This window comes from Sus scrofa, chromosome 9 (assembly GCF_054392235.1).
Source record: "Sus scrofa isolate SSC_HxYL_T2T_F1_AM1 chromosome 9, Sscrofa_HxYL_maternal_Yorkshire_Landrace_v2.0, whole genome shotgun sequence".
Classification (NCBI taxonomy): Eukaryota; Metazoa; Chordata; class Mammalia; order Artiodactyla; family Suidae; genus Sus; species Sus scrofa.
The window spans coordinates 74,609,779-74,626,973 of NC_139391.1; the positions used below are offsets into that span (position 1 = coordinate 74,609,779).

Below are 17,195 nucleotides of genomic sequence, written 5' to 3' on the forward strand. Positions count from 1 at the left end.
TCAGGGGCCACAGATGACACTGTAAGCCAAAAACAAAAACAAAAAAAAAGGTCAGAGGAAAAAAAAATCAATACTATACTTTTTCTGTTTCCCTTAATAGTTCTTTAAAATGACAAAAAGGACTGTTACCCAAAATATACAAAGGACTCACAGTTCAACAATAAGAAAACCATCCAATTTAAAAAGGCGCCAAAGACCTTAACAGACACTTCACCAAAGAAGATATACAGATGACCAATATCTAAATGAAAAGATGTTCCACATCCTATGTTATCAGGGAAATGCAAACTACAACCATGAAACACACTACACATATATTCGAATGGCCAAAGTCTAGAATTGTGGCACCACCACATGCTGATAAAGATGTGGAGCAATGGAACTCTCATTCATTGCTGGTGGGAATGCAAAATAGCACAGCCACTTTGGCAAACAGCTTGGCAGTTTCATACAAAATTAAACATTCTTACAATACCACAATCATGTTCCTTAGTATTTACCCAAAGGAGTTGAAAACTATCCACACAAAAACCTGCACATGGATGCTTATAATGGCTTTATTCATAGCTGCTGAAACCTGGAAGTAACCAACATGTCCTTCAGTAGGTGAATGGATACATGAACCATGGTACATCCAGACATAGGACTATTATTCAGAGCTAAATAAAAATGAGTTTTTCAGCCAAAAAAAGACATAGAGTGAAAGTAAATGCAAGGATCTGGCGGCGGCGGTGTGAGCTGTGAGGTAAATTGCAGACACAGGTCGGATGCTGTGCTATTGTGGCTTTGGTGTAGGCTGGCAGCTGCAGCTCCAATTCAACCCCACCCTGGGAAACTCCATATGCCACAGGTATGGCCCTAAAAAAGCAGAAAAATAAAATAAAATAAGTAAATGCATATTGCTAAGTGTTAGTTAATCTGAAAAGGCTACCTACTGTAGTATTCCAACCATATGAAATTCTGACAAAGACAAAACTGTGGAGACCATATAAAGGTCAGTGGTTGCCAAGGGTTGGGGTGGGAATAGGGATAAAGAGGCAGAGTACAGAGGATTTTTAGGGCAGTGAAAATATTCTGTATAATATAATGGACATAATGTCACTACACATTTGCCCCAACTCATAGGATGTGCAATACCAAGAGTGAACCCTGAGGTCAACTATAGATTTTGGGTGATTGTGATTTATTAGCATAGGTTCATCCCTGGTAAAATGTACCATTCTAGTAAGTGATGTTGATAATGGAAGAGGCTATGCATGTGTGGGGGCAGGAGGTACATGGGAAATTTCTCTACCTCCTCGTTTTTGTTGTAAATCCAAAACTGCTCTAAAAAGGTAAAGTCTTAAAAAAATAAGAGTAATGACAGCTTTCCTCCATCCCGCTTTATGCTGGTTCTCCATTCAGGCAGAATCCCATTGAGTGGTGTCTTAGTTCAGGCTGCCATAAGAGAATACCACAGGCTGAGTGCCTTGAACAACAAGAATTTCCTAAAGTTCTGGAGATTAGAAGTCAAGGTCAGGGTGCCAACTTGGTTGGGTTCTGATAAGAGCCCCCTTCCTGGTTTGCAGACAGTGGTATTCTTGACACGTCCTCACATGGCAGAGACAGAAGCAATCTCTCTCATATCTCTTCTTCTATAGACATTGATCCCATAATGAGGGCTCCCCTCTCATGGTCTAATTATCTCCCTAAGGTCTCCATCTCCAAATGCTGTAACATGGGAGATTAGGCTTTCCACAGAAGAATTTCGGGAGAACACAAACACACAGTCCACATAACAAGTGGCATTGGAATTCAGCAATAAGGTGCTCCTGGTGACAAGGAACACTAAATCTATCACAATTAACAAGAGGAAACTAGATTATATCCTATGCATAGATCCATTTTCATCGGTGGCTACCCATTCAAGTGAGCAGGTTAGAAAGTTGAATCAAAACTACAGTGAGGTATCACCTCACTCCAGTCAGGATGGTCATCATCAAAAAATCTACAAACAATAAATGCTGGTGAGGGTGTGGAGATGAGGGAACTCTTGGTGGGAATATAAGGTGGTACAACCTCTATGGAGAACGGTATGTAGGTTCCTCCAAAAATTAAATAAAGAACTATCATATGATCCAGCAATCCCAATCCTGGACATCTATCCAGAAAAGAAAAAAAAAAAAAAAACTTAATTTGAAGATACATGTTCCCCAATGTTCACTGCAGCACTATTTACAATAGCTAAGACATGGAAACAACTTAAATGCCCATCAACAGAGGACTGCATAAAGAAGATATGTTACATATATATCTCATATATATATATGATACACACACACAATGGAGTATTACTCATTATGAATGAAATACCATTTACAGCAACATGGATGGACCTAGAAATAATAATGCTAAGTGAAGTGAAAAAGACAAATATCAAATGGATCAATAACATGTGCGATCTGGAGTTCCCATCGTGGCTCAGCAGGTAAAGGACCTGACTGGCATCGAACGCAGGTTCTATCCCTGGCCTCGCTCAGTGGGTTAAGGAGCTGGCGTTGCCATGAGCTATGGTGTAGGTTGCAGATGCGGCTCAGATACTGCTTTGCTGTGGCTGTGGCATAGGCTAGCAACTATAGCTCCAATTGGACCCCTAGCCTGGGAACCTCCAATGCCACAGGTATGGCCCTAAAAAGAGAGAAAGACCAAAAAAAAAAAAAAAAAAAAAAAAGGGCGATCTAACAAAAAATGATACAAAAGAATTTATAAAAGAGAAACAGACTCAAAGATTTTGAAACCGAATTTATGTTTACCAAAGGGAAAATGTGGGGCAGAAGGGACAAATTAGGGGGTTGGGATTGACATATACACACTACTATATATAAAATAGATAAGCAACAAGGACCTACTGTATAGCACAGGGAAATCTACTCAGTACTGTGTAATGACTATATGGGAAAAGAATCTGACAAGGAACAGATATACGTATAGGTGTAACTGATGTACTTTGCTGTACACCTGAAACTAACACAACTTTCTAAATCAACTATACTCCAATAAAAAAAATTAAAAAAAAAAAAAAAAAAGAAAGTAGTACGTTGCATGTCTCTTTCCCAAACTGCCACAAGTGCCTTACCTGATCCATCAAGAAAGCCATTTCTGACTTAGGCCAAGCTGAGGGACTTGCCGAAGGAGTCAAGGAGAATATGAAAGCCCTTCTTAAGAGAATGGGAAAACGAAAGGGGAATAGGCGCTAGAAGGAAAAGAACAAAATCACTACCAAACTCTGATTAAAAAGCATTCTCCAAAGATGACCAAGTTAGTAGGAAGCCATGTGTTCACAATGGAAAACAATGTAGGATTTGAAGTCAGAGAGACCTGGACAAGAATTTCAGTTCCTCTACCAAGAAAGCTGATTACCTTGGCAAGTTTCTGAAGTTCTCCAACCTCTCAAATGCATAATAACTGTTTTGACAATGAAGAGAAATTCAATTATTATGTATAGCACCTAGGCTGTCAACATTATTCAGTAAACACTCCCTGTTGTTTCTGTCATGCTGTAGCTTTATCATTACTATAGAAAGGCATTTACTCCCATTTCTTCTAATTCAACAATGAAATTATTAATATTCAACATTATCTCTACTACCGAAACTAATATGACATGTAAAGAAGGAAATGGCACAGTGAGATGGAGGGCAGCCAGCAAGAGCAGTCTTCCCCTGCTGTAAGGGGTGTTTTATCACAAACATCATCTAGAATTGCCTGTGCATGGTGATTTTTTTAAAAAGCAAACAATTTTAGTTTCAATTGTCTACAGATAATACATCCCCTTCTAGCTTGCCCCGGTATAACATTCTGATCACCAGCCCCTCCCCATGGATCACATAATGAAATCAGACATCCAGAGAATACAAGCCACTAGCCAAAGTCACACAGTATCATTTTCATGCCATTTTTAAAAATTCTGTGTTTCTCCACTTCTTTCCAGAACATTTCCTCCCTCTATTCACTTCTTTTGACTCCTGTGTCTAATTCTGTCTTCAGCTTGGTTTTCTTCCAAAATCTAAACTAAAACAAACAAGATCCATTCACCTTCAGAAGTTCTGATGGGAGGAAGAAAACATAACAAATCTAATGTATTCTCTCTTCAGGATTTTTTCTATTTTTGTTTCTGCCTCTTACTCCATAGTTTTGCACTCTGTCTAGTCTTAGAGGTTCTGTCGACAGTTCTTATGATGTAACAAAATGTTTGCCAGAGTAATGTGGTAAGACAAAGTAGAGCCATATTTGTGATGTCAAAGAGTATTCAGTTTCCTAATTCTTCTCAAAAGAGAAAAAAATCAGTGATAACTTCCCTTTTGCCAGCAGTACTGAGGGGGTTGGGATTTCTCCCAGACTCAATTCCCCCTTCAATATAACAGTTGTAAGAGGTTTCTTTCTATATGTGTATTAAGAACCAATTTTTTTTTCCTAGATAAAATCAGGTAACACTTCTCACCAACTCAAAGATGTAAAATGAGCGAAGTGTAGCCAACAGTACATACTCTATTCCTTCCACACATAAGGAGCCTGTCAACTCTCCAACAGAACTTAGTCCCTTTGGCAGCCCCAATGAATTAATGTCCTGCTAACATAATTACCCACATGAAAAATACAGTTGGTTGTATAACTCACAGATTCAAGTTACACAGTTTACTGTTCACAGTTCATAGTATCAAACAACAGCATGATATTTTGTGCCTGAATTGTCCTAATTTAGTAAATACTACTCTCTTTTTGAATTAAGGATAAAAAGAACAATTCATCAAGGGAAGTATGTTTCTTTTACAAAAAAAGATTTTACTCAATCCCCAAATCTGTTCATAATTTCTCCTTCTTGGCCGACACTGAGAAAAAAATTCATGGCAACCCAAATAAAGATGTCCCCAAAGAAATCGTAGACTGGATATTATCTTTCCAGAACTTTATTTCCCTTCGTAATTATACAAAAGACCCCACACCATCGATACTACACATAAAACATATGCTAGTTTTTAGGACCCAGAGTTTTAAAAAAAATCTAAAACGTGTCTGCCTCAAGTCTCTGTTTCCTCCATTTTCCTATAAATAACTACATCCACGTGTTCTTTTCAGAAAGACATGTAAAAGCAATACTTGTTTCTCCTCAGAATAACATTCTGGTCCCAATGATTATTTATTTCAAGGCAAAGGGACATATATTTAATAAAATTAGTTAGGGAGACTTCTTCACAAATAAACATAAAGAATGTGGGGAGAGCCTTTAAAATCCTCATTTCACACTCAATTTCAGAGGTGACTAATGACTTGCCTAAGTGATAAATGACTCTACAATAAAAAAGCAACGTTACCAATACTACTTCTAAAGAAGTAAGTACTGAAGCCAACTGAAACTTCCTAAGTGAAAAGGTTTCTTTCTAACTGTCAAGAGGTAAACCTTGAAGGAATACGGACCAAAATGTTTTAGAAGGATCAATAAATGACAACCTAAGAGCAAACATAATTATTTATTCAGGAGATTCTTAGAGGTAGATGCTGCAGCCAATGAAGACACCAAAGGCACGGAAACCACATGAATGAGAGGAAATGGAGTGGTAGGGAGGCAATACATAACACACAGCAATGTTCCTTTCAAAGCAGCAATTTGGACTCGAACCAGGTCTACAGCAATTTGGAAAATCATCACTGGATGGCTGATTCTTTAGCTGTATCTGATTATGGGTGTTAGAAAGGTATTTGAGGCCTGGGCTTGTTAACTGATATTTGATCCCAAGCATCAGGTTCTAACTCTTTAATCCCAGAACTGCCAGGACCACACAGTTTCTTCTCACTTCAATTACCTAGGCTGATGCTTAGAAAACAAACATAATCCAATCATGTGTTTCATTTGAGACAAAAAGTTAGTGTTTGAAGGAAAAAAAAATAGCATGACATGCTTAGTATATAAGGATTTCTTTAAGCAAGAGGAAAGGCTCTAATTCAAACATCAAATAATCTTTTCATTGATTCTCAATGGAAAGAATTTATTGAGAAAGAAAGATCAACTAATCATTTGCATCCTCTGTGTTCTCTAAGATCATGAATCACCAACATTTTCCAGCTTTATTTGAGCTAACCAATTCAGAAACTTGCTATGTTTGTATTATTCTCAGTTAAGTACTTCATAATAAATACTTTTAAAAAGATAAATATCTCTCATCAGCCAGGAAGTTTCCTCCCAATGATGACTATCTTTCTGTTTTCTATAAAAAATAGTATTACAAAATAAAGTAATTTTACTTAAAGGAATTAATCAGAGAATGAAATCATTGTAGAGTATATTCAAAACAATTTTTTTAAAATATGAGGCTTCCCTCAAAGAAATGTTATGAAAATACATACTGAAATTATTTTCCATTCAGTCAGCAGTCTATTAGGCACTTTAAACCAGAAGCTTTCAATGCCAGATTTTAAGTGTCAAGTATTTTTGAATCACCCCACACACACTGTGTGACCTCTAAAATCATTAGAAAGAAACACCAACTTTAACAGTGTTGAGTCATTTTTTAAAATATGTAAAACCAGTAAAGAAAAAAATTATTTTGAAAAATAAGTAACCGTTCAGGAGCACATATACATATTCTAACCATAAAGGTTGTAGATTTAATCTATTAACTTTTCCAAGATACTTGGTTTGAAATGTTTCCCCTCCCCAAAAGCAATGTGCAACACTTCCACCTTGCCACAGTGTTTTGGAGATACTGCAGAAGTAGTAGAGTTTGCTGTATCATATAGGTTACAACTATCAGTTTTAAAGTCATGCAGGGTCAGAGTTACCACTCCACCATGTGAGGCTATGGGATCTTGAGTCTCAATGTTATCTCCAGTAACTGGATAAAAGCAGTACCTTATATGTTTGCAGCAAAGATTACCTTACATAATGCCTAGTGTCTGAACCCAGCAAAGTGTCAACAAATATTAATATCACAATTGTAAGTAATATTCAACAGAGCTATCAGCAAGATGGTGTAAGATGAGTTCCTGGCACTCTTTCCCTTGCAGAAACACCAATCTAACAACCATCCATGGATGAAAATACCTTTTAAGAGCTCCAGAATCCAAGTGAGAGGTTATACTATCCTAGCAGCACATAGAAATGAGAAAAGCTAAGTTTCACTTTACCCACATCCCCCCTTCCCCAACCTGGCAACGCACAGTTCTAAGAGTGATTCCTTTGGAACATGAGAGACCCCTCCCCCACCAGATCATGAGTTCTTCCTTGGGATAAAAGATAGAGCAATTCACCCACAAACATCATGTATGGCATGGTGATTATAGTTAATAACACTGTATTATATACCTGAAAGTTGCTAAGAGTAGATCTTGAGTGTTCTCACCACAAAAAAAAAAAAAAAAAAACAAATAGTAATTATGTGGTGTGATTCAGCTCTTAGTGAATGCTATGATAATAATCTTTCTGTGATTTATGAGTATAATATCAATACACTGAACACCTTAAAGTTATATAATGTTACACAACTGAAATCGTAAATAGAGAAAAAAACTTCTTGAAAGTCTTGGCTATGATTATTTGGGATATGAATTCAAAAGAATAGAGAAAAAAATCAAACATAAAAAGTAGGACTACATCAAACTAAAGTTTCAGCACAGCAAATAAACAACAAAATGAAAAAGAAGTCTATAAAATGGGAGAAAACATTTGCAAATTATACATCTGAGAAGTGGCTAATATCCAAAATATCCAGTAAGCCTTCCATATCTGTGGGTTCCACATCTGCAGTGAAACAATGGCACATCAGTTTATATAAGGCACTTGAGCAACTGCGGGGGTTCTGGAACCAATCCCCCTCAGGTTCCAAGGGACAACTATGTAAGGAACTAGGGGCAGGTACAGGAAAAATGGGAAGATGTTGGTCAAGGGTAAGAAGTTTCAGCTATGCAAGATGAATAAACTCAGGAAATCTAATGTGCCAGCATGACACGTATAGCTAACAATACTGAAATGTATACTTAAGAGATTTTAAATGCAAAAAGAGAGAAAATGTTTTAACTATGTCAGATGATAGATACATTAGTTTACAGCAATTACATCAAGTTGTATGCTTTGAATATATACAGTTTTGTCAGTTATAATTCATTAAAGTTGAAAAAATTCATATGAGACCACAAAAGACCTTGAAAAGAGTCAAAGAAATTTTGAGCAAGAATTAAAAAAAAAACCTGAAAATAGTATATTTTCTGATTTCAAAAGGTATCACAAAACTACAGCATTCAAAAGAGAATGGTACTGGCATAAAGACATATAGGCCAATGGAACAAAATAGCACAGAAATAAACCCATGCATATATAGTCAACAGTATTTTTAAATGGGGAAAGTGGAATCTCTTCAATAAATGATGCTGGGAAAATTGGATATCCACATGCGAAAGGACTAAATTTCACCCTTATCTCACATTCTACATAAAAAATTAATTCAAAATGGATTAAAGATTTAAATATAAGACCTAAAAACACAAAAAATCCTAAAAGAAAACTTAGGGAAATTTTTTTAAACTTCAGCTTTGGTAATGATTTCTTTGTTATGACACCAAAAACATAGGCAATAAAAGCAAAAATGGGCATGCTGGACTACACCAAAGTAAAAGGCTTTTGCAAAGCAAACAACAAAATGAAAAGGCAGTCTACAGAATGGGATAAAATATTAGCAAACTATGCATCTGATAAAGGGTTAATATCTAAACTATATAGGGATCTCACCAGCAAAAAAACAAATAATCTATTTTTAAAGTTGGTGAAGGAACCAAATAGACATTTCTCCAAAGGTGATATACAAATGGCCAACAGGTATATGAAAAAGAGCTCAATATCACTAATCATCTGGGAAGTGCAAATCAAAATCACAATGAGATATCATCTCATACTGACTGGAATGGCTATTATTCAAAACAAAAGACAACTGGTGTTGGTGAAGATTTGAAGAAAAGAGAACCATTGTACACTGCTGATAGGGATGCATTCGTTATGGCAAAGAATAGGCTCCCTGAAAACTTAAAAAATATAAATACCATGTTATCCACAAACCCACTTCTGGGTATTTATTCAAAGGAATTGAAATCAGGATCTCAAACAACTATTGGCACTCCCAAGTTCACTGCAACATTGTTCACAATAGCCATGACATGGAAGCAACCATACACCGATGAATTGTTTCTTTAATTGTCACATATACATACAATGGAATATTACTCAGCCATGAGAAAGATGGAAACCCTGATGTTTGTGACAACACGGATAAACCTGGAGAACAAGATAAGAGAAATAAGCTAGACACAGAAGGATGGTATCTATTTGCTAAGAATTAGGGCATTCTTATGTTCATGAATTTACAGTTGCCAAATTTAACAAATAAAAAAAATTGATTTTTTATTCATTGTTTATCTAAAGTTTAAATTTAGGAGTTCCCGTCGTGGCGCAGTGGTTAACGAAGCCGACTAGGAACCATGAGGTTGCGGGTTCGATCCCTGCCCTTGCTCAGTGGGTTAAGGATCCGGTGTTGCCGTGAGCTGTGGTGTAGGTTGCAGATGCGGCTCGGATCCCGCGTTGCTGTGGCTCTGGCGTAGGCCGGCGGCTATGGCTCCGATTCGACCCCTAGCCTGGCAACCTCCATATGCCGAGGGAGCGGCCCAAGAAATGGCAAAAAGACAAAATAAAAATAAATAAATAAATAAATAAAATAAAATAAATAAAATTTAAATTTAAATGTGTGTATTGCATTTTATTTGTAAAACTATCCGAATTGTTCTGGAAGAAAGGAAGAACTGTTAAACAGTGTTAACTATGCACAGTTGGTATAATATTATAAAAGTGATTTCTGTAATTTACCACAGACTGAGAAGAATGCTATGACAATTTCAATACATAAAACTCAGTCAGTAAAATTCAATACCCATTCACGATAAACTTCAAAATGAAAAGAATTGTTTTTCATCTGATTGAAGGCATTACGAAAATCCTTAGTAGATATCTTACTTAGTGATGACATTATAAAATAATTTTCTTTAGACACACTACCACACCCCTCCTATTCAACTTTGTATTAGAGGTTCTGACCAATAGAGTAAGAGGAAAAAAGAAAATAAAAAGTGACCACAATTGGCAAAAAGAAAATAAGTCATTATTCTCAAATAATATAATATCTACCTAAAACACACAAAATAACCTACAGGTAATTGTTAGCATTAATAAAAGCATCACAACATTGCTGGAAATCAAAACAAATGTTTTTAAGTAAAAATAGAAAACGGTTGTATTTCTACGTTCAACATAAACAATTATAAATTGTAATTTTTAATGCTATCATTATCCTATATACCAAGAACCTAGAAATAAATTTAACAAAAACTGAATAAGACTTGTGAAGAAACCTGTTAATTTTAGATAGACAATAAAGAAAACATAAAGATAGTCCATGAATCCATAAATGCACATGCATGTATGTACAAACAATCATATATAAACACATTGATTCTTAATTGATAACAGAATGGGAGCTCCTGTTCAGTGGGGAATAGATAGATTCTTCATGAAATGGTACAAGAGCTACTGGTTATTGTACAGAAGAAAAATTAGATCTCTACCTTATCATAAACAAAAAATACATTTAAACACCTACAGTTAAAAGGAAAATCTGCTAAAAAAAAAAAAAAACTATTAGACTACATAAAAATAAGTTCATCACTTTAAAATACAAAAAATGCATACCAGAAATTACAAATTTGACCACAGTAAACCTAAGATTTTTGTTCACCAAAATTAACAAAGGAAGCCATAAACTAGGAGAATATATTAGCAACATGCATGAACTACAAGGGTGTATTATGCAAAAATATTAAAATCTTATAAATCAATAAAGAAAAGAATTATTTTGGAAATTACTGGCAAAAAAAAGACTTCACGGGGAAGAAAAGAGACAATTCTTAAACATACGAAAAAAATTCAGCTTCATTAAAAAAGCAAATGAAAATCACAATCAAGTACCCCTTCACACCCACGAAAGTTGTAAAATTTAAGAAGCTAGATGATACCAAGTTTTGACAAGGATGTTCATTAGTAGAAATTCTTATCCACTGGTAATAGGAGGCTAAGTTAGAACAACCCCTTGGGAAAGTGTGGCATTACCTCTTAAACAGAGCGTGTGCAAACCCTACAATCCACATCTGTGTGTCGAAATAGAGACATCTTTGCACATGTGTTTCAGAAGCATTGTAAAAATCAAACACAGCAAAATGGTTAAGAGCAAAGACCATGCAGCCAGACTTTAGATACTGAAATCTCATCTCTGCTGCTTGGTAACTGTATCTTAGTTAATTTATTAGCATTTTTATGTTTCAGTCTCCTTATCTCTAAGTTGATAATAGAACCTAGCTTATAGACTTGTGCTGATATTTAGATGAGTTGATATATATGCAGTGCTTGGCACAGTTCCTGGCACATAGTAAGTATTACAGCTTAAGCTGTTATTATTAGTCACAGACCACTATTAATCATAACCAAAAAAATGGAAACACTAAATATCTATCTCTAGTCGAATGAATAAATACAGTGCATATGTGCATGAAAACATATGTATCCATATACACATGTATATTCTGACATATCCTCAGATAAATACAATGGAATACTATATGGTGGTAAAAATATATTACAATGATTATCTCATTAATGGAAAAAAAAACAAGCACCTCACAGAATACATACACTATGATTCCATACATGCAATTTTTAAAAGGCAAAAATGGTACACTGTTGAAGGAGATATTTTTTAATAAAAGTAAAAAGACGTGTGAAAATGATTATCACACATTGAGAATCTCACAAGACAGTACCCTCCTGGAAGCTAAGAGAAGAAAAGCAGCAAGGAGTCATCCAAGGTGTTCCACTGGTGCTAATAATGTTCTATTTCTTAGCCTGGGCCATGAGAAAATAGAGGTTTTTTTCAGTCTTCAAACTGTACTTATCTCTCTTAAAATGTTTTCTCTTTGACATTTTATATAAAGATCCTTTTTTAATACGAAATACTCCACAAACTTGGGGAATAAATACAGCTTCTTTGCTTTAATTTTTAAATTATTTGCTTTATTTACCATTTGTCTTCCTAACAAGACAATAACTTCCTCTCTAAAGGAATGTCCAAAAACATAAGATTTTTTTCCACACTTAGGGAACTAATATGTAAGTCCTGCAGAGGAGGCATCTCCAGCTTACACTGTTCTTCACAATTTTAAATCAACATTAAAACTGATTCTGATTCTAAGCAATCTTACAGACGATGGGGATGTCATCTTACCCACAGATAGTTCACACATCTCTTCCTGTTGACAGCAGTTCCTGGAATGAGTCTGGAGCAGCAGGAGAAATAAAGGAAGGAGAGGGGAATGAAGAATGGAATTATGAGCAATAGAAGAGCATTTACCCCGTAAGGGTCAATTTGAGAGTAACAAAACCCCATCAGTCTCAAATAGATCTTACCCATACTTAATAATAATTACCACTAAAATCCTACTTCCTGAAACAGAGAACAAACCCTGGTAAGATTAAAGATGGAGTATTGATTTTGAATTTCCAATTTTCTCCACCACAGAGCCACGTGTCACATCTGAGGGTGAGCCACCTGCACAGGGCTGCTTAGGACCTGCTCAGGATACACAGAGTCACTGGCCTGGGAGATTCTATCAGAGAGAGAATAAAAATGAGAACAAAAAAACGGGAGAATGGTATTTTTTAAAATGCTTATTAGATGTGACATAAAAAATGTATTCTAAGGCCTGTATTACAAAGATTTTACTCATAATTCTAAGATAGAAAATGTTAAGCATGACTGCACAGAAATGATAAGGCACTGATTTATGTATAGACGAGGAGAGACAACAATTTTTTGGTTAGACTATTCTATCACACATTATAAAATGCTTTTCCTTTTCGCTGTTGAATTCAATAAATCTTCTTGTCTACTAATCTGTAAATTACTGGCTCAAGCTATAGGCCATGATTTCCTCACTGAAATACAGTCTATAGGAAGCAGCCCCTGGAATTAAGCAAAATCCTATATCTAGCATATAATTTTTCTGTGCCCTGCAGACCCACTGCCAAATGATTTTACTGTGTTTACTTACTAAAATATACTAGAAAATTTTCCATTAATGTTTAAGGCAGCATTGACTTCTGTGAGAACCCAGAATGTTTTACACATTCCAAATTATCCACTCTTCCCATCAGGACAGACATAAGAATAATAAGTATAAAAAAATTCGAGAGTCTAGATAAGATAATAATTATGAATACAGAGTCTCATTTATGAAGTTAAAAACAAAGTAATGAGTATTGGCTAACACCTATGTAAATGGTGAAGCAGAGATGGCAACTACAGTGCTTTCATGTCCTAAAATTTTAAGGTCAAGGCTTTGGTCACTGGGAACTAGAGCTGTTATGTCCCAGAGGACAATGTGGGAAAAGTGTAGTCAATATTTCAGAGCCAGAGAGGTAGGGAGTTAAGAAAGAGTGAGCTGGCCTAGATGTATGGCAGCAGGTAGGGGCAAGGAAGCTCTGAGTAAGCCTTCTAGCAACACAGTTTTGGGGATACTGACTCAGAAAAGAAGCCGAGACTGAACTATCTGCTCTGAACCCCAAACCCTTAAGAAGCACAAAGATCCCATCTACTGGGCTTGCAAATTTTTTAGAAATAAAAGGCATGCATAGTTGTTCCCGTTGTGGCTCATCAGGTTAAGGACCCAGCATAGTCTTCACAAGAATGTGGGTTCAATCCCTGGCCTCACTCACTGGGATAAGCATCCAGTGTTGCCACAAACTATTGGGCAGGTTGCAGATGTGGCTCTGATCCAGTGTTGCTTTGTCTGTGGTGTAGGCTGGCAGCTGCAGCTCCCATTCGACCCCCTAGCCTGGGAACTTCCATATGCCGGAGATGCAGCTGTAAAAGAAGAAGCAGGGGGAGGTGGAGGAAGCATGTGTAATTTTACAAAGTTTGCCACATGCAAAAAAGGAAGGCACTCCAAGTCAAAAACAAGAAATCACAGATAAATACAAAATTAATACCTTCAAGGCTTTAAGATTTTGAAATTGTCAGCCCAGGATTCATAAGAACTATGCATGAAATGTTTAAAATGAAAAAACTGGGGAATGGCAAAGATAAGCATAAATCAATAAACTATGAGAAATCAATATATACAGCTGAAAAACAATTATAGAAATGAATTTGAAATAGATAACTCTATGTTTAATACAGCAGGAAAGATATAGTAGAAATGATAATTTGTAAACTGAAAGATACACACAAATAATGTATCCAGGATGAAACAAGAGTGAGAGAAAGAGATGAAAAATGTGAAAGATTAGGAGACAAGAACAGAATCAGAAATTAACTGTCTTTCTGTTGGAACTACAAAAGGGAAGAATGGAGCAAAGGCGTATTAAAAACTAAATAAAGTTCAAGTATATACTAAAATGGAAGGAAAACATAAATCACTACATCCAAGAAGCACAGTGTATCCTAAATAGAAAAATTAAACCAAAACAGAAGTTTGCGATGGTTTTCTTAGGTTTATACTCAAGTCTCTCATTTTCCGCAGATGTTCTGGTTCCTAAAGGGAGAGGGAACAGTATTTAAAGACAGAAATCTGTGTACTAGAGGTGTTCACTGCTACAGAGTTCCTTATTGCTACGCTTTTCAGTAGACCAAGCAAGGAAACATGCATTTCTTAACAAGAGAAAGTGCAACATGAAATGTTGCATTCCTATGAATTATTTCTGTTCCAGTTTTATTTTTTATCTCTTTTTTCAAATTTACTTTGAAACCCTTTGGTTCCTTGTGGCATTAATTTATTACCTATTTTTTTATTCTGCTAATAAGGGACTAACAATCCCAGTATTATTATGAATAAGAAAATTACTAAAAAAAAAATACAATTTTTAAGTACAGTTGACCCTTGAACAACACAAGTTTGAACTGTATGGGTTCACTTATACGTGGGTTTTTATTTTAACAGTAAATACTACAGTACTACTGGAGTTGTAGTTGGTTGATCTGAGGATGCAGAACTGTGGATATGGAGGGCCAGCTAAAGTTATACTGAATTTCCACAGCTCAGACTTAGGTGTCCCAACCCTCTCGTTGTTCAAAGGTCAAGACTATATCAATTTTTCCTTAGAATATAATCCCCCAAGAGATCCATGTTAAATTTATCAGAATTTAAAGTCACATAATAATTTCTTTCTATATGAGTTACACAATCATAATGCATTAAAGTTAGGTTCATTAGTTCATTCTGCTTTTTATGCATTGCTTTTGTGTTTCTTTGTACATTTTTCTAGATGTACATAAAAATAAATATATTTACCTGGTTTCAAACTCAAATCCATAAAATATGGTAAATTTAAAGCAGTTTGGCTTCTATTTACATGTCCTCCACATATTGTTAACCTCTTTAAAAATGTTCTGATTTAGTCAACCATTGTTTTGATGGAGAAAATTTATATATATATACACCCATATTTATATGTATTATGTATATAATATACATATGTATATGTATTATGTGTATAATATACAATATACATATGCACTATAAACTTTTATATTTATATATACATGTACATATGGCATATATAATGTATGTATATATAGGCTGATACATGTATTTATATATCTAAATATATAGATATAAGCAATGATACACTACATACATTTTTCTATATTATTTTACTCCAGAGAAGTACATGTAGAAATTTTTCACTCTTTTACAACTGAGTAAAGGCCATTGTGTGGCAGAAGTGTTTTACGTAGTATCAAACCCAAATATACATCAAAGGGAACTGGAAAAATTAACAGTCCTATAATGAAGGGTCTTAGGTAAATATCCTTTTGCATTTTTGCCTATCTTTGAGACAGATTTCAATCAGAACAATTTCTGGGTCAAAAATTAAAGACACACAACATTTCACTAGACATTGCAAAGTTTCTCTTCATAATCATTGTACCATTTTATGTTCCCACTACCAGGGAATGAGAGCACAGGCTTGATCAAAGTATGTGTTGTCATACCGAACCTTCTGCCAATCTAATAAAATTGAATCTCATTGTAGTTTCAATTTGCCTTTTTCTTGTTGGGAAGAAAGCTGAGAAATATTTCCATTGTTTAAGAATCAGTCACCTCTCTTTTTCTATGAACAGCTAATTTTCCTCTACAGTGGTAATTTCCCTCCTCTATTTTTAGAAACTTTCTATCATAGCAACTTTCCTTTTGAAATAAACTAGAAAAAAATACTTGAAATTTATCATTTTTTATTTTGTTTGTAATTCTTTTGCTGTTCAATTTTTTAAGTGGTGAAATACATCAGTTTTTTATTGTTTCTGTATTTTAATCCTAGTTAAGAAATTTCTCTGCCCCTGGGCTACAGAGGAACATCCTCAGGTTTCCTTCCAGTGCTTGTATATTTTGGGTTTTTTTATGTTTTATTTTGGTTTTTTTGGCCACACCTGCAGCATGTGGTAGTTCCCGGGCCAGAGATTGAACCCATACCACAGCTATAACCACAGCTATAACCAGAGATATATCAATATCAGATCCTTAACCCTTTGAACCACAAGGAAACTCCTATATTTTGTTTCTTAGGTTTGTTTTTCTGATTAATTTGAAATTTTTCTTGAAGTACGGTATGATAATGGAATTTCTGCTTTCTCTTTTGTCTAGGCAGTTAGCCAAAGATCACTTTTAAAAATGTATCTTTCCCCACTGATTTGAAGTGCTGAATTTCTCCAGGTCCATGATTTTCTTTTCTGTGGAAAGGTTCATTTGTATAATGTGAGAAAAAAAGAATGTATACTTGTATGTGTGACTGGGTCACCTTGCTGTGCAGTAGAAAATTGACACAACACTGTAAACCAGCTATAATGAAAAAAATAAAAATTATTTTAAAAATGCTGAATTTTTAACAAATTTTCATGATTATCTATCTACAAATGTTCTTATTCTCATCTGAATATCATAAAACACCATTTTGACCTTTTATGTTTTAATACCTGGTAGAGCAATTTCACTCCACATACTACTCTTTTTAGAAGGACTTCATGGCTGTACTTGCATATTTGTTCTTCCAAATAAAATAGCTAATCAACATGTTT

The 17,195-nt window shown here is 35.1% G+C and overlaps 1 protein-coding gene across 3 annotated transcripts in view; it reads right to left on the reverse strand.

Annotated features, from left to right (window-relative positions):
- Nucleotides 1–17,195, reverse strand: part of LOC106504949 (uncharacterized) — a 631,734-nt gene that overhangs the window by 234,999 nt on the left and 379,540 nt on the right. The window contains exon 6 of one of the 3 annotated variants that reach the window (XM_084977002.1): nt 12,348–12,399. The exons of the other annotated variants lie outside the window; for them this stretch is intronic. Within the exon in view, the coding sequence (XP_084833128.1) occupies nt 12,348–12,399 (52 nt within the window). The remainder of the gene's footprint in view (nt 1–12,347; nt 12,400–17,195) is intronic. 3 annotated transcript variants of the gene reach the window in all.